This window comes from Pteronotus mesoamericanus, unplaced genomic scaffold (assembly GCF_021234165.1).
Source record: "Pteronotus mesoamericanus isolate MK-2021 breed Mesoamerican mustached bat unplaced genomic scaffold, CSHL_Meso_final scaffold_54, whole genome shotgun sequence".
In the NCBI taxonomy this organism is placed as follows: domain Eukaryota; kingdom Metazoa; phylum Chordata; class Mammalia; order Chiroptera; family Mormoopidae; genus Pteronotus; species Pteronotus mesoamericanus.
This window is the reverse complement of record NW_026555321.1, coordinates 47,979,725-48,002,524: the sequence shown is the minus strand read 5'-3', so window position 1 is coordinate 48,002,524 and position 22,800 is coordinate 47,979,725. Positions and strand designations below refer to the sequence as shown.

The 22,800-nt window shown below is 43.4% G+C and overlaps 1 protein-coding gene across 1 annotated transcript in view; it reads left to right on the top strand.

Annotated features, from left to right (window-relative positions):
* Positions 1-22,800, top strand: part of ADAMTS9 (ADAM metallopeptidase with thrombospondin type 1 motif 9) — a 161,909-nt gene that overhangs the window by 126,981 nt on the left and 12,128 nt on the right. Inside the window, exons 30-36 of the mRNA XM_054595028.1 lie at positions 10,563-10,736; positions 14,152-14,346; positions 15,358-15,490; positions 15,957-16,051; positions 16,166-16,260; positions 16,352-16,485; positions 18,187-18,278. Of these exons, the coding sequence (XP_054451003.1) occupies positions 10,563-10,736; positions 14,152-14,346; positions 15,358-15,490; positions 15,957-16,051; positions 16,166-16,260; positions 16,352-16,485; positions 18,187-18,278 (918 nt within the window). The remainder of the gene's footprint in view (positions 1-10,562; positions 10,737-14,151; positions 14,347-15,357; positions 15,491-15,956; positions 16,052-16,165; positions 16,261-16,351; positions 16,486-18,186; positions 18,279-22,800) is intronic.

Here is a 22,800-nt window from a genome sequence, read left to right as displayed (position 1 = left end):
TGACGTGGTATTGTTAACTATAGTTACCATGCTGTGCATTACATCCCCAGGACTTACTTATCTTATAACTAGAAGTTTGTACCTTTTGACCAGCTTCTTCTCTGTCTTTATAAGTTTGGTGTTTTAAATATTCTACATATAAGCAATGTCATACAGTTTTTGTGTTACACTGTCTGATTTATATCACCATAATGCCCTCAAGGTTCATCCATGTTGTTGCAGATGGTAGGATTTCCTTTTTGTTTTATGACTGAATGATATTCCATTTTATATACATATATAGACAGAGAGAGAGAGACCATATTTTCTTTATCCATTAATTCATCAGTGGACCCTTACGTTGCTTCCATATCTTGGCTGTTGTAAACAATCCTGCAGTGAACATGGGTGCATATATCCTTTTGAGTTAGGGATTTTGTTATCTTTAGATAGATACCCAGAAGTGTGATTGTTGGATCATATGATTGCTCTGGTTTTAATTTTTCGAGTAACCTACATACTGTTTTCCATAATGGGTGCACCAATTCACACTCCTACCAACAGTGCACAAGGGTTCCCTTTCCTCCACATCCTCACCAGCACTTGTTATTTCTTGCCTTCTTGATGATAGCCAGTCTCACAAGTGTGAGGTGATATCTAGTATGGTTTTGATTTACATTTCCCATATGATTAGTGATGAAAGCACTGAATCCTAGCCACTTGACCATCAAGGAGTCCATCCCTGATGATTAGTGAAGTTAAGCACCTTTTCATATATCTGTTGGCCATTTTTATGTCTTCTTTTGAGAAATGTCTATTCAGGTCCTTTGCCCATTTTTAGTTTGATGTGGTCCTACTTGTCTGTTTTGCTTTCATTGCCTTTGGTTTTGGTGTCAGTCCAGAAAATCATTGCCAAGGTTGATGTCAAGAAACTTACCCCCATGTCTTCTCCTAGGAGTTTTATGGTTTCAGGTATTATGTTCAAGTATTTCATCCATCTTTAATTGACTTTTGTATCTGGTGTATTATTGGGGTCCTGTTTCATTCTTTTGCAGGTAGCTATTATCCTAACACCATTATTTAAGAGACTATCCTTTACCCTTTGTATGTTCTTGACTCCTTTATCATAAATTAACTCATATATATGTGTGGGTTTATTTCTAGGTACTCTATTCTACTCCATTGATCTGTGTGTCTTTTTTATGCCAGTACTGTACTGTTTTGATTACTATAGCTTTGTTGTAGGTTAAAATCAGGAAGTGTGATACCTCCAGCTTCATTCTTCTTTCTCAAGATTGCCTTAGTGGGTCAATTTCCATACAAATTTTAGGATTTTTTTATTTCTGTGGAAAATGCCCTTTTGTCATTTCGATAGGATTGCATGGAATCTGTAATGTGGACATTTTAACAATATTAATTCTTCTAGTTCATGAACACAGAATATCCTTTTATTTATTTGTGTTTTCTTCAGTTTCTTTTGTCAGTGTCTTGTAGTTTTCAGTGTACTGATCTTTCACCTCCTTGAATAACTTTATTCCTAATTTTATTTTTTGATGCAGTTTTAAATGGGATTTTTTTTTTTTTTTTTTTTTTTTAGAACTTCAGGCTTCATATATGTGGGGATTTAGCCTTCCAGTCCTGTCATTCCCTCTCCCTCATCCTCCTGATGGTCCCAATGTTTGTAGTCATCTCCTTCTTTGGGCTTTCACCTTCTTTCTTCCTTCCACCTCCTCTCTCACCCACTCACTCTGCTCCATATTACCTGATACCTAGTTGGGGTAGGTATGTGTCTTGACTTTCCTCCCTTCATCTAGTGACAGTTTGACCTGATGTCAGTGAGCATGCCAAGGCACAGCCTCAGAGCTCACTGAATGGGAGGTGCTGGGTTTCCCCAGAACCCCTTTATGGGAAATCCTCTTCCTCTTAGCAGTCCTTGGCAACCAGCAGAGCTCTTGTTTGCTTTCTGAGTGTGTACTTTCCTCTTTTGCTTCCCCCGGGAGATTATTAAAACTCACCTGTTTGTTAACAAGATGCATAGCAAGGGACACAGCAAATGACACCCTCCTCTTTTTGAGAAATAATCCATGCATCCACCTTGAGAAGTACAAGTTATGCATACATAAAATAGCATTATCAACATATTTTATACAGCCACCCATGCTGTTTGCCTCGCAACTCCGGAAGTGCTGTCTCCATAGGCTGCAATGCCAGGGGCATCCACTAGAGTTGTGGAGTGCAGTGGCCCTACTACTTACTGATGATGATTTTTTAAAATCATACATCTTATTGTTTATTAAGCTGTGGACTGAGCACTATGTGGAGAACCTTATTTAGCCTTTTCCATAACTCTCTAATGTAGCAATTAGATCTTTATCCTCACTTAAAGATGAGGAAACTTGAGGCTTAGATAAGTTAATTCATCCAAATTCATGCATTTACTAGGTAATGAGGCTGGGATTTGAAGCCCAGCAGCCTAATCTCTGGAACACATGATCTGAATCTATATTCCCCTGCCTTTTGTATACCGAAGTTGAATAATTTTATTTCCCTCTTAATGGCTTTTGCAGCCACTTACTGCAGAGTTGGCATCAAAGTAGAGTTCCCTTGACTGGGTGGCCACCCCCACTTGCTTCTAAAAATAAAATTCTTGGTCCAGTTGGTTGATGACCAGGCCTTAAGCCATGTGGTTGGGCACGGCTGGGGTAGGGGAGTCTTGATGGTGCTGGACACCTCACTGGACCACTTTTGTTTATAGCAAGGCTTCTTGACTGTGTGGGCAGAAGGGACATCAGTGTGCCTTCATGACAGCTCAGGGTAGAGGCTGGACTTTCAGATGCAGGGCAAAATAATTGAAGAATAGAAAAATGCTCTATCCAGACATTAGTGTCTCATTTTGCTTATGCCCTAGAAGTATCCCATTGTTAACAAAAGATCATTCCATGGGTGGCTCTGGGAAATCTACTTATCTCTGGGCTCCAGGTAGCTTATCTGCTAAATGGAGATTATACAGCGATCTTTGTTGAAGGGATTGAAGGGTCATACTGAGGATTAAGTGAGACTAAGTGAGGGGGTTCCACATATTTTAGATCTTCTACCAATGCTGCTTCTCTTCAGCATAGTGGCTTCTTGGTGGAGAGTTCAGATGATGACCAACACTTCAGCTTAGCCTCCATTATCACAAAGTTGGGCTGCCAAGTTTAGGCTGGATACATCGCCTCTTGGTGATCAGTTTTAATGCTCTTGAGGCTGTCTGAATTTTTAAAAAGAAAAACAAATACTTTTTAAATTTACAGTCATAAAGGATTTACTTATTAATAGTATTATAATTTGACTTAAATATTTTCTTATAGCTGCAGAGGGCTTTTGATCACATTTGAACTGTATGTGGCTTATGCATCTCAACGTGAATGAATAAATCTCCCAGGACTTACGAGTTTTCTTTTTTCTTTTCTTTTTTAATCTTTACTTGGAATACTCTTGCTCTCCTCCCCAGTAACTCTATACCAAAGGCAGTCCTGCTGTTCCCCTTACTTCAGTCACCCTTGTGCATCCTTCAGACCTCAGCCAAGTCATCACTTCCTCTCAGAAGCCCATGCTGATCACCCCTCCACACTAATGACTGTCTCAGATGGCCTTCCACTAGCTCTTACCGCCCCCTGAAAACACTCTGCTGTAGCAGTTCCAGTTTGAATTGTTGTTGCCTGCTTTCCTTATCTGTGTTATCTACTGTTTGGGGTCATAGAACCTATTCACCAGTTTCCCCCCAGCATTCAGCACAGCATCTAGAGCCCTGGAGGCACTTGTTGAATGAATACAATGAGTGGGGGGCACAAAAAGGTAGTCGGGAGGAAGGAAGGCATTAAAGAACAATGCCTGCTAATTGATAGCCTTTCTTCTTTAAATCTTTAGAATTAGTCTTTTAGAATAGTCAAGCAAACTCTGTTTTCTTGTAAGGACAGCTGTTTTATTTCCTTGTCACACTGCCACGGACAAGCTGTGCTCGGCTAAGTCTGGCCTTTGCAGAGCTGCCCACTCCACAGCTGTTTGGCCCAAGGCAGGGACTTGGGTCATTCATACGTATTTGGATTCTAAGAACTTTTATTGACATCAGCTGTGAAGTTATTCCCAAGTTTATCTTAGCACAGAAAAGTTAGAAATAAGCAGCAAGTCCATGGTCAGATAGTACAAAGATTTTTATCAAGTTTCCAATAGGGAGTTATCAGGTTTTGATGTATGTACAAGGGCCAGATACTAACTCTTTATTTATTCATTCAACAAATCTTCGTCAAGCCCCCGCAAAGTGCTGTGCAGTAGGTATGCATCAGGGATGCACTAGAGATCATGGAATTGCCACGGTGGGATTGACGGAGAAAACAAGCAAATGAACATGTTACATGAAATTGCTGATTGAAAAGCACTGCGATGGGGAAGAGACAAGAGGCTAAGATAGAGACAGAGAATGACAGGCCAGGCCTACCTCTCTAGGATGGTCAGGGGGCAAAGGGCATGAGAAGGTGATTTGAGGTCAAAGGAAGAGGGAAGACAGAGCCCAGAGCCCTTGCACAGAAAAGCAGAGCATGGCCAGAGCAGAGGGTGTGGGGACGAGATGCTGATCTGAAACTGGACTGCATGAGTGGCCGGGTTATGTGCCCTGTAGCCCAGGGCAAAGGTTTGGATTTTCACCGAAACAGTGTAGGAGGTTCGCAAGCCCCTTCATGACCTGACCTCTGCTCATCTTCTGGAATTCCTATCTCAAGCTGAAGGCTCTGACAATCCCAGACTGCTGTAGTCCTCCCGGCCCCACTTCCTCTTGCCCTTCACCTCCAGCCTCCCTGCATGCACAGCCCCTCCTGAGCCGGCAGCCATCTCCTCCTTGCCTAGTTCATTCGCCAGCAGCTGCACTGCTCCTCCTCCTCCCACTGCATGGCACCCCTTCCAGCACTGTGGGGACTCCTATCCCTTGTCCTCTTCTGCTTTCACAGTTGCAGAAGTTGCTGATGGCTCATTCCCCTGGCACAATCACTGTTGTGAACCCATATCTGCTCACACAGCCACATAAGGCACCCTAAACATTAAAGTTAATGCAGCCACCAGTTCACCTGTTATCCTGACATGTGGACCCCAAACTGGGAGAAGTAGCCACCCTGGTGTCCTATCAGAGAGAGAAGGGGACTAAGAAGATGTCAGGGTTGTTCTCAAGCTCCCAGCACACAACTTGACCCACTGAAAATATTGGCTGAAAGTGTGAATGACTTTAAAGTTATGAAATGTCTCCATAGTATTGTGTCTGCCTTTTTCCCTTGCAAAATATACTATTTTGGGGTAAAGGTGTTCAAAATTTCTGACTTTAACATGAACTTTGAGGATAGAACCTATTGGTAACTTAAAGACCACTTTTCCTTTTTTTAGTTTAAATCAATGTTAGATAAATTGATTGTCAACGCTGTTCCTTAGCACAAAAACCTTTGCGCAGCACACAGAACACGGTGCCATTAGGTTCTCCGTTTGTCGTGTGGCTTGTCTGTTCTCACGCTATCTGACAATGGTAGCTGGCCCTGGAAAAGACACAACAGATCCTTTCATCCGTGGGGAAAATCAACTTTAAAGGTAGAGAACAGGAATATGAAATAATCCCCTGCGGCCAACTACGATAGCTACGGAATCTCACCAGAAAAGTGTGAAGCAGCTTGGTTACAATCTTTAAGGAAAGAGTTTCTCAAACAACCCTTTTAGACCTTTACCATGTGGCCAACCTAACTGGCTAAATAAAATAGTACATCAAACATTTCAGGTCTCACCCTCAAATTTGGAAAGTTATCCCCCTGTCCTGGCCCCACTCCTGTTAATTTCAGCACATTTAAAGTCTGTGTAGCCTGTGAGGCAATGGGCAGGCTACCCAGTTCAGCCCGGTGCTGTGGTTATTTGCTTTCTGCATCACAGTGTGTCTGGAATTCCAGGAGGCTGGCAGTATGACTTAGACACTTGGTATACTTTTTTCTAAAAGCTGTCATGAAATTTGAGAAAACCTTTTAGAATTCAAATGAGGCTAGTTGCTCTTTCCAGCTGTTTTTCTAGATCATTTTCCAGGAGAAAGGAAAGAGTTCATAAATCACATGGGGGAAGTGATAATACCAAAGGCTGATAAAATCCAAAATCATGGGGCTGGGTTTGCTTTCTGATCACCCAGCCTCATGCTCTAATTTGGATCTAGGACTCCAGGAGAAAAGACTTGCCGTGTGATTTTAGAGCTTCTGTTGACTAATTCCAAAGCACTAAGCATTGTCACTTATTTTTATTTTTCTAAAAGTAATACTCAGTTGTGAACTAAAAAGGGCCACATACTATACCTGACAAGCTCAAGGGAGGCCAGCAAGGCAGGTCCTGCAAACTCAGAAACCTAAAGTAACCACGTAGGATGGTCTGAACATGAAAATTTCTAAGTAAAAGCGGGTCATGAGGGTAGTCACGTCCTAGGCCTGTAGCTTCCCTGACAAGGTCAGCCTTTACCTGACGTGAGCCTGTTTGTTTTCCTTTTGCATCTAAGATAACACCGTACCTTTGAAATGTCAGCATTATCTCCTTTTCCAGGCCCCTCAGGGCACAACCTCTGCACCAGAGCAGAGATCAAGAACCCCTCATTGTTATCTTGTTCCCCTAATACCATCTCTGTGTGCTGTAATGTTAATTTTTATCTTTCCTGTACCATCTCTGTAAAAGAAGTGTGTGTGTCTCCATTTTACTTTTTATCCAGTATCAGAGGTTTCCCTGCTTTGCTTGCTTCTGCCTGCCTAGTCTATCACCAGTGGATTTCATGTAACCCTCTTACATCTCCTCCTCTGATTCTGACCTATAAAGTAAGCTGCCAAAGTGCCATTATCCAGAGCATTTTCTCAGTCCGTTGAGATTTTGCTTCCTGTCAATTGATGTCAATTTGGCTCAAACAAGCTCATAAAAATTTTCTACAGGTTTGGATGTTTCTTACACAAGGTAAGGCTTCCCAACTCCCTTTTCTACCATTGGCAAAAGAATATTTATAGTAGTTAAACATTCTTCAAAACCTAGAGAGAGCCATTTAAGAAGCAGAAAGTATTTAGTAATCCTTGCATTTCTGCTCTAACCTGTTACTCATTGACACAGATGAAAGCCCTATGAGTCAGTGAAAATGAAAGGACACTGGAAGGCTTAGTCCAGGTTTTCTGCTCAATCATCATCTTCTGAGTCACCTAAGCTATAAGCAATTTCTTTTTCTCAGGGGAGTTAAGTATTTCTTCTATATGTAGCTACACATCACAGATTAACCACGTTTGGTTTGGTTTTGTAGCATTCAGTGGCTGCCTAACTTATTTGGCATTTTTTAAATGAAGAAATAAGAATGTTATTACTTCAAAGTCATTCCCAGCATCTTCCAGGGGCACAGAAAATCCCAAAATAACTGAGCTGGGATTGAGCTCAGAACCAGACCCAGCCAGCACTGGTTGGAAGGATTTGCTCCTTCATGCTCATCTCATAGTGCTTTTGATTCATATTTGTGCCCCAGAAAAATTATGGATAACTTCACATTCTAGATATTGAGGTTTTCTTCCAAGCAGGAGAAATAAATTTTGAGGTATGTTTGTAAATGATAAGGGACTACCAGGACATACCATATATTCCTTCTACTTCCTGAAGAACAAAGCAACTCACAAAAGACAGGAATACAATGTGACCCATCATTTCCACTCCTAGGGATGTACCCAAAAGAATTGAAATCAGGTCTTAAACCTTGTACATGCATGTCTACAGCAGCACTACTCACAGTAGTCAAAGGAAGGGAACGACCCCCCATGTCCATCCACATTTGACAAAATGTGGTATATCCATACAATAGGCTCATATTTAGCCATACACAGGATACATGCTCATCATAGAAGAATCTTGAAAACATTATGCTAAATGAGACAAGCCAATCATGAAAGGACACATACTGGATAACTCCACTTATATGAAACACTCAGAATAGGCAAATTCATAGAGAGAGGAAGCAGAGAGGTAGTTGCCATGGGCTGGGAGGATGGGGATGGAGAGGGACTGCGTAACAGGTCAAGAAAGACAAGAAGCATTCCAGAAAAGAATTTCTTTTTTTAATTTTATTTTTCAATTACAATTTACTTTTGATGTTATTTTGTATTAGTTTTAAGTGTACGCATAGTGGTTAGACAATTATATACTTTACAAATTATTCCTTCTGATATTTCCAGTACCCATCTGGCACAATAGTATATACACTATATATATATTCAAACTATAGTTATTACAACATTATTAACTATATTCTTTATGCTATATTTTACATTCCTCATTAACTATTTTGTACCAATTAGTACTTATTAATCCCTTCATATTTTCCACCCACCCCTCCAACTCCCCCTCTCATCTGGCAACCATCTGTCTGTTCTCTGTATCTATGAGTCTATTTCAGTTTTGTTTGTTTGTTTATTTTGTTCTTAAAATTCCACATATAAATGGAATCATATGGTATTTGTCTTTCTCTGACTGACTGATTTCACTAAGCATAACAACTTCTGTGTCTGCCCATGCTGTTGCAAATGTTAAGATTTCATTATTTTTATGGCTGAGTAATATTTTTTTTGCATATATGTACCACTACTTTTTTTATCTACCCATCTATTGATGGGCACTTAGGTTTCTTCCATATCTTGACTATTGTAAATAACACTGCAGTGAACATAGCGGTACATATACCTTTTCAAACTAGTGTTTTGGGTTTCTTTGGGTATATGCCCAGAAATGGAATCAGTCATAAAACAGTTCCATTTTTCATTTTTGAGGACCCTCCATACTGGTTTCCACAGTGGCTGCACCAGTCTGCCTTCCCACCAACAGTGCAGAAGAGTTCCCCCTTCTCCACAACCTCACTAACACTTTTTGTTTGTGGATTAATAATAACAACCATTCTGACAGGTGTGAGGTGATATCTCATTGTCATTTTCATTTGCATCTCTCTGATGATTAGTGACATTGAGCATCTTTTCATATGTCTATTGGCCATCATTAGAGAAGTGTCTATTTAGCTCCTCTGCCCATTTTTTAATTGGATTGCTTGGTATTTTGTTGTTGAGTTGCATGAGTCCTTTATAAATTTTGGATATTAACCCTTTATCAGATGTATCATTGACAAATATCTTCCTCCATTCAGGGGGTTGTCTTTTTATTTTGTTGGTAGTTTCCTTTGTTGTGGAAAAACATTTTAGTTTGATGTAATCCTATTTGTTTATTTTTTTTCTTTTGTTTCCCTTGCCCAAGGAGATATATCAGAAGGAAAAAATGTTGCTAAGAGGAATGTCTGAGATTTTACTGCCTCTATTTTCTTCTAGGAGTTTTATGGTTTGGGGTCTTACATTTAAGTTTTTAATCCACTTTGAGTTTATTCTTGTATATGGTGTAATAAGGTGATGTAGTTTCTTTCTTTCTTTCTTTCTTTCTTTCTTTCTTTCTTTCTTTCTTTCTTTCTTTCTTTTGCATGCATCTGTTCAATTTTTCTCAAAAGAGAATTTTGGGTTAAATTGACTAAAACTCGAGTAGAGAGCATGGAGAAAGGTCATCCTAGGACAAAACGTACCAGCTACTCTATTTTCCTCACTTCGTTCATGGGAATAAAAATATCAGTCCCTTGTACCCCATGAAGAGATGTATGACCTGGGACAAGTTACTCAGGCTCTCTACACCCCACTTTTTTCACCTGAAAAATGGAGATCAGAGCAACTGCTAACTCTCACTCCCTAGCTCTCATAGCCTTTAATGTTTGTCTTTGCTACTGAAATGCATGCTCCTCTCCGAGAGCAAGGTCTGTGCCATTGTGTGCACTCCTGTTCACCCAGGACCCATCCCAGGGCCTGACACTTATGAGGAACTTGGTGAACATTTGCTGAATGACCGAGGATGAGAGCAGTTCACCTGGAGAAGAAAGGGCTGTAGGGGCCATAGGAAAAGCTGCCCTCAAGTCCCTGAAGGGGGATCATTGGTGAGAAATGAAACTTGTCCTTCATGCTGTTCTGGATTCAGTCACTAAGACAATTGGAACCTGCAGACATATCTTTAGTTCTGTGTTTTAAGATGAAATGCACCACTTGGACAAGGAATGACTTTCCTTACTCGAGAGGTACTTAGTCACCTCTCAAGTCAGGGAAAGGACTAAATAATAGTTTGAAAATCATTTGGCCATAGTTTTAAAAAGAGTCCATGTTTGAGTGGGTATTCAAAGTAAACATACCTTCAGGTCCTTTTCAGACCTGAAATTCATTTGTTTCTGATTTCCTTCCTGCATTCAGACAGCCACTCACTGAATGTTTCTTGCTGTACCAGGAGCAGTGTTGCTGGACACTGGGTAAAAGAACGAGTTCTCTCATAATCCCTGGCCTCAGAGATCTCACGGTCTTAAGGGGCTATGGACAGGAAAACAAATAATTACAACAGGATATTAGTCTTCTCTGTGTAATAGGTAATATATATATATATATATATAACAACAGGATATTATTCTATTATTCTTCCATATCAACACTCATTGTGTTTGTCTTTAATAGTGCACCAAGACTTGTGGGGAAGGCACCAGGTACCGCAGGGTGATGTGTGTGGACGAGGAAAAAGGCAGCGAGGTTCATGGTGTGCACTGTGACAGCAGCAAGCGGCCTGCCGACCACAAGAGCTGTAGTTTGCAACCCTGCGAGTACATCTGGATCACAGGAGAATGGTCAGAGGTATGTCCTGCGGATTCTATTACTGTAGTTTCCAGGTCAATGATGACATGAGGGAAGCAGAGTACAAGAATGTGGGAGACTCAACCCACCTGCCAGTTCTGCCTGTGAGCACTGAGTTCTCTGAAAAGTTCCTCCTCCGTCCTTGGCCAGAGTCCTTGGCCCATGTGTGTATATTGGGGGAGGTGCATGAGGTGGTCTGAGCTCCCCAGAACCCTCCGTTCCATGATTCACCTTGATGTCCTGTTGGTAAGATTAGGAAGAAATTATTACAGGGGCTGCAAATTCATAAGATGCCTCTCAGTGCCTGAAGAGAGTTAAGTATAAGAAAATGTGTCAGCGTCAGGAAGACAGACTAGTAGACGGTGTGTGATGGGACAGGCTCTGTCCCACTCTTGTTGAGACCATGCGGAAGTGTGGGTCCAATCTTACCAAACTTGACTTTTCAAGAGATGTCAAAATCTGGAATTTTCTCTGAGATCTCCTCATTTTAAAGTATGGACTCCAATCACGCATTTGAAACATTATTTAGGGCAAACCAAATACATTCATGGCCAAATTTGGGTTACCCATTTAACAACTTTTGATCTCAAAGAACAAAATAATTTTCCATATTATCCAGGGAATCTCAAGTATCTATTTTTTGCTCTCTTTTCCAGATACAGTGCCTATCTGCACACTCTTTATTATTAATCCATCAATAGTAATAAAAGCATGACTACACTATTTTCAAACTTCATGCTCTTCTCAAATACTGAAAGATCTATAACATCAAAACCAGTTGCCATTTGCCCAAAAGAATTCAGAGATGTCAAGGGAAGCATCTGGACTCACAGCAACAGTGCTTGCTGTCACTGGGTCTCTTCAAGTTTGAGTGTGTTGAGTGGAGGATTGTTTCTGTGCTAAAGGTGATCCTAAAGTCCTTCCTACCTCTGCCTCTCCATCCTTCCCTCTACTCCAGGGATTTTGTCACCTCTCCCTCCTAGGGGACATTTGGCAATGTCTGGAGACATTTTGGACTGTCATGACCTGGGGAGGTGAGAGGCCCCCTAGTAGGCCAAGGATGCTGCTGAAGCCCCTCTTGTGCATGGGGCACTCCCATCACCTCAGCCAGTCTTTGGTGTGTTGTTATTATTCTGCTAAAGGAGTTTCGCTTTCCTTCTAAGACTTGAGCCATGTTACTACTATAACTTTAGTAAAACCTTAATCTTAACCCCTGAAAGATGAGATAGAGAGACAATTTTTTTTAAAGAAAAAGAAGGAAGAGGAAAACACAGCCTACCACACATTTGGAAATTCTCAGATGTATCATAGATTTTAAAAAATCTACAAATGTACAAGCAAAATTTAGAGGGTTACAGACAGGGCCTCCCACAGTTACAAGGAACATAGGGAAGGGACCCTTTAAGAGAAATATTGCCAAAGGGATGCAGCCAGAATTCCCTCTAGAGGAGCCCTGTCACCTGGGGTTCTTGGTACTCTTGTCTGCACATGGCCCCTCCTGAATCTGAGATGGCTGGGGCCCTGTCGGAAAGCAGGGGTTCCCTCAGCCCTGGCTGATACATTTCCCTGTTGGGCCTGAGTGTATTACTGAGGCAAGGAGCCCACATCCTTACTGTTTCACTTTACATTACTGTTATTTTCCAATTAGAAAGTAAGCCACATTCATGATGAAACAAGCGTGTGACCTCGAAGCAGGGAGAATCAACAGTAAGGCCTCCCACAACTCTGTCCACCCTCTGCTCTCCAGAGACAAACCTCCTGCACATCTAACCTCTAATCTGAAATGAATAAAGGAAACCAGTGGCAGCATGTATTCTTTCCAGATTGTTTTCAGAGATGTGGAGGCTTCTGAATAAAACCTGGCCATATTTGGGTTCCGTTCCATCAGCACATGCCTATCTGCCACTGCATCGTGGCATAAGTGGCCATGGCGCTGCTTCGGTTTCTGCTTTGCAGGGGTCCAGTTCCCAGTACTTCCCTTCTCTGACGTACAGCCCTGTCTGAATCCATACAGACTGAGGTCACTGCATGCAGCGCTGGGGTGGACACTCTGAAATACTGCAGTGTGAACAGAGCATTTGTTAGCCATCTGTCTACACATGAAATACCCCGGACTAGCCTCACACTGTCCTGGCCTGGCATCAGCTGAGTCTTCGGGCATTTGAACAGTGCAGCCAAAGAAGGAAGAAATGTACCCATAGCATAGCTTACGCAGGTCTTGAGCCAGCTGGAAGGAATGCTCTGCGTGCCTCTGGCTGGGCCTGTTCCCTCCTGCCTCGGGGGACAGCTTCAGGAAAAGCCTTCTCCCTGGAAAAGTTTCGGGAAAGGAAAGCCATGTGGCTTAAAGTAAGAGATCAGGAGACGTTAGGAAAGAGCATACTGCGGCTTTTAATAGCAAGTAAGAACTGATGGAAGCTTCAGTCCCTCCCGTCAGAAAAGGGGCACGCATTGCAAGCCGCACACTGTCACTGCGGCTTCCCCTCCCTCCTCAGAGAGCCTTAGGTCTCAAAAGCCTCGTGTTCTACCTTAATTTGTGTGGCATCTTCACTGGGGATGGCCAGTTATTTCATGGCTCTGACTAAAAATATTATCAAAACTAAATCTGTTATAATTCATATTTATTTTTAAATAACATATTATATAAAATACTTAGCTGGGGAACATTGAACAGGTTATAACTAATCAATTAGATGTCCCCTCACAGAAGGGAGCGGGGACATTAATAAGACATTCATTCCTTCTCCTTTTCTGTATCTCTGGGTATTTTTAAATGCATTCTACTTATGGCAAAAAAGGCTAAATGACTCCATGATAGAGAGGGAAAGAGAGAGAAGCAGAAAGTTAACATTTTAATCAATATATGCAGCCAGGGAGAGGGAAGAGAGAAGGACATTCGCTGGAGGTCAGATGGAAAAGCAGGCAGCGTTGAGTAGGAAAGGAAACCGTCCCAGGGTCCTCTTTTGGCTGAGTGCTTGGATTTCACACTCTCCTCAGATGGACTCTGGCTCTCTCTCCATCCCACTTGGTCAGTTCTCTGATGTGGTCATTGTAGGTTTAGAAAAACATGATTTGTCAGCCAGTGTGTGGGCTGTGCAAGCTGTAAATTGAACCAATGACAGCTGGAACTCGCACCCTCCCCGCCTCCCTCTGCCCTTGAACTCCAGAGAAGAGGCTTGAGGCGCTCCTCCCACGGCAGACGGGCAGTGGGAGCACTAGACCTATGCCGCGGCAGCGGTCCGTCACGTAGGATGCCCATGTCCTGTGTGCTGGGGCTGCTGTCCAAAGTGCAACAGCTAAAAAGCCGAGAGCCTCAGCAGCATTGTCACAGGTTCGGCCTGCCGGGCGGAAGGCGTGGGTGTGCTGGGGCTGCCCCCAGGCCCTGCTCCAGCCTCTCCCCTCACCCTTCTCTCCTCAGTGCTCAGTGACCTGCGGAAAGGGCTACAAGCAAAGGCTCGTCTCCTGTAGCGAGATTTACACTGGGAAGGAGAATTATGAGTATGGCCACCAAGCTGCCACCAACTGCCCAGGCACGCAGCCCCCCAGTGTCCACCCCTGCTACCTGAGGGAGTGCCCCGTCTCAGCCACCTGGAGAGTGGGCAACTGGGGAAGCGTAAGTAGATGACTGACTCATCAAATCGGAAAGCTTTCGGATCACAAACCCCATCTTAAGCATAGCCTGCCTGACCTAGCCAAAGTTATTCTCCTTCTCGAAGAGACCGTGGTGAGAAACAGCAGTTGGCACTTGAAATGGGCCTGTTTGGCAGTGTGGCCAGCCCAGGTGCTTAGCGCCTGGACTTTGAAGCCAGGCAGCCTTTGTCTGATTCCCAGTTCAGCCACTTCCCTGTCAAATGACCTTGGTCCAGCACAGAGCTTCTGAGTCTCAGTTCAGTGAACTGCAAAATGGGTGGTTGCGATTCAGACAAAAGGGGTTAATACAGAAAAAGCACTTATGTTATAATGACATGTTTTATGTTTCATGTATTCTCCACAATTTAAAATTAAAAAACACCTAGCACCTTGTCACTTAGTAAGTTTTCGTTGTTTCTTCTGTTGCTAAGAAGTCAGTGTGTTCTAGTCCTTCCACATTGTATCAGGAATCCTTCGTTGAAATAGGGGTACAAGTGAGAATGTTTTAAACTGGGGCTGCCCTGGGAAACCTTGACAGCCCCTGGCTCCTGACTGCTCAGTGCCACAAAGTGATCAGGCAAAAGTGCAGGACAAGCTGAAGGTGGTTAGCTTTTGAATCGTGGCTCTACCATGACCTTGAACAAATTTCTTAACAATTGAGCCCTATTCTCCCCTCTGTAAAACAAGAATAATGGAAGTACTATCTTAGGGTTATTGTAAGGCTTAAGTGAGAATATAAAGTTATATATGTCATATGTATGACTACATATGTAACTATGTAGGTAGATGGGTAGGTATGCATAAAATATATATATATAAAGCTCAGCACAAGAGATGGGTCCATAGTCAGTGCTCAACATGTTAGCTATTTGTTTCAGCAGCAGAGGGTCTAAATGACACACTGTACGTGCTGTGAGGACTTGGGCACCACAGCACAGAAGCCCAGGGCTCCCGGGTTCAGCGACCATAGCACTGATTCTGCTCTGGTTTGCAGTGCTCGGTGTCCTGCGGCGTTGGAGTGAGGCACAGATCTGTGCAATGTCTAACCAATGAGGACCAGCCCAGCCACTTATGTCCTGCTGATTTGAAGCCAGAAGAGAGAAAAACCTGCCATAATATCTATAACTGTAAGTTGGCCGAGTGAAGCCATCTTTCAGGAGCATGAAGAAAAGCATTTCTCTGTTTATTTGTTTGCCTGCCCATTTTGGAAATATAAAGTTTATTTTAAAGAAATCATCCCCTTGCCCGGACTTGTGTGGGTCAGTAGGATGGGCATTGTACCGCAAACCGAAAGGTCACCGGTTCAATTCACAGTTAAAACACATGCCTAGGTTGCAGGCCAGGTCGCTGGCTGGGAACATGTGAGGGGCAACCAATCATTGTTTCTCTGGCACATAGATGTCTCTCTCTCCCCACTTCCTTCCTCCCCCTCTCTCTAAAACTAAATAAATAAAATCTTTTCTTAAAAAAATGAAAGGAAAGAAATTGTCCCCTTTGCTGAAGAGCTTCAGTGTAAACAGTTAATTAATTGCATAAGGAGACATGGCCCACTGCAGAGTATCACATGTCACTTTTGCATCTCATGTTTTCTAGGTGAATTACCCCAGAACTGCAAGGAGGTAAAAAGACTGAATGGTGCCACCGAAGACGGTGAATATTTTCTGACCATCAAAGGAAAGCCCCTGAAGGTGCTCATCAGACATCAGGCCTTATTCCTCAAACGTCTTCAGAGTGAGTGGCCCTGGCTCTCATCTCCCCCTTTCTGAGCCACCCTCATGGGTTTTTCCTGGTCTGCCTTTCAGATATTCTGCGCAGGGATGCAGTCTGACCACCCCAAGGAATACCTGACACTGGTCCGTGGTGACTCTGAGAACTTCTCCGAGGTCTATGGGTACAGGTAGGAGAGCTCAGGCGCAGAGGATCCAGGCTCCTGGGGACTCCTGGAAATACCTTCCCATCCCCATCGGAATATTCTCTCTGTAATGCAGGTTGCACAACCCAACCGAATGTCCCTACAACGGGAGCCGACGCGATGACTGCCAGTGTCGGAAGGACTACACAGCAGCTGGGTTTTCCAGCTTCCAGAAAATCAGAATAGACCTGATCACCATGCAGATAATAAGTAAGTTCCGTGGGACATCAAGGATTAATGTGCTCTCTGGTCTCTCCATTCAGTCAGCATGGGGGCTGGAGCAAGGAGCCCAGGATGCAAAGAGGGAGTAGACCTATTGTCCTAAGGTACCTACAGGCAGGGATGCTCCTTTCTGTCCCCGGCTGTACCCCAGCCTGGAAAGTGCTGGTACAGGTGCTCCCTCAGATGTGCGGTTCAGAATAAATGAACAGGGGAGATGGAAGCATATTAAAGGACCCCATTAGAGTGGTGGAGTCAGAGCAGCATCCCCAAAATATGACATCAAAACTGAGTCCTTGAGATCAAGTAGGCGTTAGCCAGGCAGACAGTACCTGTGTGGGCATAACAAGGATGGTAGTGGTGTTTCTGAGTGAGAAGAAAGAGCGGACACAAAGCCCAAAACTGACAGATTCATGTGGTGCATTTGCTCCCCACCTGCTCCCACTAGTGCAATGTGCACACATATATGGACATAAAACTAATTTTATTTTATTATTGATTTACACAAGAAAAATGGAGCACAGAATTACCTTTTTTCAAACTGGCCTGCGCATGGGCTGGTTTCATACTCTGGCCAACACTGCGTTTTTGTTAAGGGCATTAATCATAGGAGTGGTTAAAGACAGCTCCAATAGCCAAACATGTTCCCCGGAACAGAGGAAAAACAGAAATAATGAATAATTAATTTTCCTCATTAACACTGCACCCATAATACTGCATTGCTTTCCTCTTGAGGTACATTAAATGTAATTTGTACCAATATATTTTTCATTGCTTTTAGCTAGACTGATTAGGGCTAATGGCAGAGGGTCTACCATTTCTCACTTAGAAACGCCCCACCATCCCTGCACCCCCCACCCTGGTTCTGCCAGGGCCCCTTTCCTGCAGGATGGGGGACGCAGATCTTCCTCCTACCAAAATGTGGTTAACTGCAGAAGATTCCAGAAAGACAAGGCAAGATGGTAAAAGTCTGTCTCTGGCTCCAGTTCCACCAGCGATGGTTTTTGCAGGATTCTGTTTGTCCCCTGATCCCCCTTCCCCGTTTGCAGAGCTGGTCTCAGAAGCTACAAGATGAGCCATGTTTTTATTGGCTTAAAGAAAAAAACAAACCCTAGAAGTTAGCCCCAAACTTGAGAAGCTGCCATTAATACTTTCAAGATGTGGGTTCTAATTGCTCCACATTTTGGCAATAATAGTGCTTGGGCCACGGGAGGACAGAGGAAGCCTCAGGGAGTAACTCGGAAGTAGCTGAAATGCTATTCTGACTTACTTCCCCTGTCCTGAAGCCCTGGGGGCCAGACCGCACGCAGGAGGCTCACAGTCATCCCATTGCATTACATTTAAGCAAGGCAGTTTACATATTTATTTATATAGGAATCAATTCCAAAGCTATCTTGAACCCCCTTTTTGGCTCCCTTGCTGTGAGGAGACAGGACTGATAAAACCCAGGGAGAGGCTCTCGGAACCACGATATAATGAGGAAACAGGCGAAGCACATCTGGATCCATTTGCTCACTAATCATACTGTGTTGGGTTTTTTTTTTTGTTTTTTTTTTTTTTTCCTTCCCCACTCCTCTTACTGTGTCTCTTACTATCCTTTCTCCCTGCTCTCTCCTTGCTAATATCTGGTCCCGTCCTGTCCCTGCCACTGTCACCTCTCTTCTCCCTTTCACCCTTCTCCAAACCCGACAGCCACTGACTTACTGTTTGCAAGGACAAGCGAAGGGCATCCCGTGCCCTTTGCCACCGCTGGGGACTGCTACAGTGCCAGCAAGTGCCCACAGGTAAGCTGGGAACCTGCCCCCGGGCTCGTTGGGCAGCTTCTGTCCCTGGGAATGCAGTTAGCATGGCCGCTGTGGAAAGCAACATGGCCCCTCAAATGCTCACAGCTTCTAATATCGTCTAATCCCACTCCTAGGAGTGTTTCCTAAAGAAATGATCATAGCTACATGCCAAACCTCTACATTCAGCAAAATGCACCTATTACAATGGTAAAAATTTAGAAACAAATTAGATGTTGGGGAGCAGACAGCTTGGTTAAGCAAATGACGAGGCCAATAAAATGAGTATTATGAAGTCAGTGTCATGCTGGTAAATGTTTAATGACTGGCTCTCCAAGAAAAAGAAAAAAAAAACGCCCTACTTTGTAGCATTTGCTGATTTCCATGGTGTAAGTATATTCTGCCCACCTGCTTTACTGATTTCAAGCCATCAACATTATGTTGCTAAATGGAGAGCTGGGGAGAGATACAATCAGCTCTCAAAAGCCAGTACAAATGGACTCCAACACACCACTATCAGCGTTAATAATCCTGATTATTACATGATAAAAAAAGCTGTCACCCTGACTGCAGATGTATATAAAACGTGCAGCGTTCAGACCAAGAACACTATGTCTTCCACTGTATTCACTCCTCAGCAGCGCAGGTGACAGCAGTCTTCCTGCCCATCTTGCAGTTCCACGCCTTCTTGTCTCTCTCCTCAGAGGTGTGACAGGTTTTAACTTGCCTTCTGAAACATGCTGTAACCCTCAGCCTGAGCTAACTCGGTAAGACGGCCATCAGTCTTTGCAAGAAGCTTCTGGAGTGAGAAGTCAGGACGAACAATGAGTTAGGTGATTCTGGTCAGGAGAACTTAGCCCCCATTTTTTCTTTGGTTCACTTAAGTTCCTCACAAGGCTGTTGTTAAACTTGGTGTCTGGAATTTCCCGTTCTGCCTGTGCACCTTGGAAAGTCTGAGGATTGGGTGATGCCTTCCGAACCCCAGGAAAGATTTACACCCAACCACAGGGACCATCCAAAGACAAACACATCTGAATTTTCTTTTAAGGAAGTATTTTCTCAGTCCCAAGCTTTAGAAAGCATTGCTAAACATTTTAGAGAAGTGAAAAGGAAGCTCTCAGGAGAGAAAGAAAATAAACAAAGGACATAATGGTAAAAAGGGCCTTTTCTCCATTACCCAGGAATTGAAAACTTTTGAAGTGTAGTTTCTTTAGAGCAGTTCATGACTTCAAAATCCCCATTGGTGAGGGTTGCATTTTAACAGCTAATAGATTGGTCCTGTCCTGCCTTTTTCAAGTCTCAGGGTTCACTTCTTTCTATATGCGCATCTTTTAGGAAGCTTAAACAAATGAAGTTAATTTGCATTCATTTGTTTTAATAATTCATAGACAATGAACTGATTGATTTGCTAAATCCTGACACTGAGGCAATTGCTAAATGAAAAAACCAAAGCCAGTGAAGGGCTAATTTGTATTTTTTTCTAACCCATTCTTCAAACCACATGAGATACTTCTTTTCCTTAGACATTTATTGAACAACCAACTATATAACTGAAAGACGTGAGTTTCTCAAATCAGTTTTCCAGGAAAGGTCTGGAAAGCACAATTGAGTGAGCTGCTTGGGAGTGGATGGTTTATCCTGACCTAGTGATTGCACAGAAACCAGAGTAGATGGGTGCCCTCTGTTTGACAGTCTGCTTTTTTCTCCTCATCTATTGCTGTTGCTTTGGGGATTTATTTATCAATAAAAGTGGGCTCCCCAAAAGCCCCCGCCTTAAGATATAGCCAGAATATCTTTTTTTAAAAAGGCCTCATTAGCCCTAACCAGTGTGGGTTACTCTACAAAGTGGAAGGTCGCTGGTTCGATTCCCCATCAGGGCACAGGCCTGGGTTGTGGGTTCAGTCCCCATCTGGGGTGCGTGCAAGAGGCAACCAATAAATGTTTCTCTCTCACATTGATGTTTCTCTCCCTCTCTCTCTTCCTCTCTTCTCCTCTCTCTAAAATAAATAAGATCTTTTTAAAAATAAATGAAGGAGAAAAAATCCTGATCACAGTGGATATGACGTTATTATTCATTTTTTTGATGCTCGTATTAGTAGCATTTATTGTGTTCACTAGGCTTTAGGCCCTATGCTCAGCATTTCTAAGTCAGCGTAGCATTTAATTCCTACAGCATTACATGAGAATGCTCCCCAGTTTACAGATGGGGATACTGAGGTGTAGAGAGTTTGCATAACTTGTCCAAACCCATACCACTGGTGCTTAGTAGAGGCTGGATTTGACCCCAGGTGTCTGGCTACAAATGAAAGACATGCTTGTCTGGCTGATCCTGTTTCCAGACAAGATTTCTGAAGTGTTCACGTTTGTCTGAGCAGAGAACAAACTCTGTCTAAGGCATACCTCTAGAAACTATTCTGGGTCATCTAGTATATGCATGACTCAATTACTTTTTCTCTTTTAAATCAGCAACAGAAAGTAGTAGCTAAAACTACTGCCCGTTGGACTCTGAAGATAAGGCTTTGGGGGCAAATATGTCCCAGACCAGAGCTAGAAAGGACATGAGGTCTTTACTCCTCCATCAGTACTCAACTTTTAGAGGGCCAATTATCACCTAGGGCACTTCACTCACAATGCAGAACCCTGAACCAGAAAAGGGGAAAGAGAACAAGGAGGAAGATGTGTTCCATTCAGGTAAATCCCCTGCTCTGCTCAGAGAGGGTAGATCTGTGTATGTAGTATGCTCAGACACTAGACACCCAGATCAGGGGGTAGGGGGGCATTCTCAGGCTGGAAGCTGGGTCAGGGGACTGGATCTTCTAACAACGCTGACATCTAAGCATATCAAGTCCACCTGAAGTGCTGGTAGTACAAGCAGTGTGCCTGGGAAGCAGGCTGGGGAGAGAGAAGTGAGAGGGGACCTTTGCAACAGTATGACCTGGACATCAGAGTGGGGGTGGACACCCTCCTCAGGGCAGGGATGACAGAGAGATAAAAGAACTTGGTCTGGTGGGAAAGATCCAGCACATAGAAGCCAGTGTCTGAGCAAGCTGGGCAAGGAGGGCTTTGCACCTCAGTACAGTTACAGTCAGGGACACCTGGGTGTTAAGACCACTCAAATTAACCACCCCCAGCACTGTAGAGTGCTGTCATAGAAAATTAAGAGAACACATTTTAAAATACCAGTTACTCTCTGTCAGATAATGAGTTAGGTGGATAATACCTTCTATCTAACCCCCTCTTATTCACAAGTTAGATCTGAGAAAGTTAAGTTGTATGTCAGGACCCAGAGAAAGTCTGCCCTCCTACTTCCCCCTCCAGCCTGGCGGATGTCACAAATCTGCTCCTAATTCAGCCTGAACTTACGGGAAATACCTCTCAGAGAAAGCTAACACACCAAACATTATCCTCCAGCTCTGCTTCAGTTCGCTTATCAGACCCTAGAAAATAGGGCTATTACTACCTTCTATTTTACAGATGGACAAGTTGAGGTTCTCATAGGCTAAAAAATGTATCCATCGTCTCATTGCCAGTGAAAGAGCTGAATTTACACAGGGCTGATTGGCTGTGAGTCTCCAGCTCACGGCGCCTTCTTGCTTTATGAAAGACTTTTGACAAAGTACTGGGGTGTAAGGCTCAGAGAGGAAGCGTTAACACTGAGCGTGTTCATGCGGAACATTTTTAACTTCGAAACTGTTCATGTGGAGTAAGAAACCTCAGGAAGACACTATTTCAAGTTGCCTTTGCAGAGTCATTTTTGAAAGAGAGAGAAAGAACAGAGACAGATGGGAAAAGCAAAAAAAAAAAAAAAAAAAAAAAAATCTCTGCTGCACCGTCTCCTTAGAAATCAATGTGGAAACAGTCGAGGTCAGGTATCCAAAGGGACCCTGGAGACTCTTGGGAGCTGTGGGTTCCCTGGGCCCGAAGGGGGCGGGCGGGTCCCAGGGTACTGGAGCGGGCCACGCGCGCCCTCTGCTGACGGTCCTGGAGACAGACCGCGCCTCTCCTTTGAAGTCCCGCCCTGCTGTGCTTAGTACCGCGAAGTGCCCCGACCCGCGGGGAGCTGAAGCCCAGGAAGCTTTGGCAGCGACATCTTGTTAGAAAAATTACACTGTGGCATTTTGTTCCTGAAGGAATCTGATAATTGTGAGCAACATCAGGGTTGCTGTGTTAGGCTAGAGTGAAGACTTGGAAATCAGAAAAATCTGAGTTAGATTCGCACTGCGTTCTGAAGAAATTAATCACCTTTGCTGGGCCTCAATTTCCCCATCTGTAGAGAAAACTTTCATAGAGCTCTTGCGAATATGGGTAAGATGATACTTGTAAAGTGCCTGCCCCAGACCTACACCCCCCCAAAAAAAGCCCCTCAATAATTAGTAGCTATCGTTATTAATTACTACCCATCTCCTTTCCAAGTTGACAGCTAAGAGCACATGTGTGCTTTAGAATGTGCCCTGAAATTGTAAAGCTCTTTCCTATCCCTGCCCTCCAGGATCCATATATTACTGTGTTTCAGTGACCCACGGGA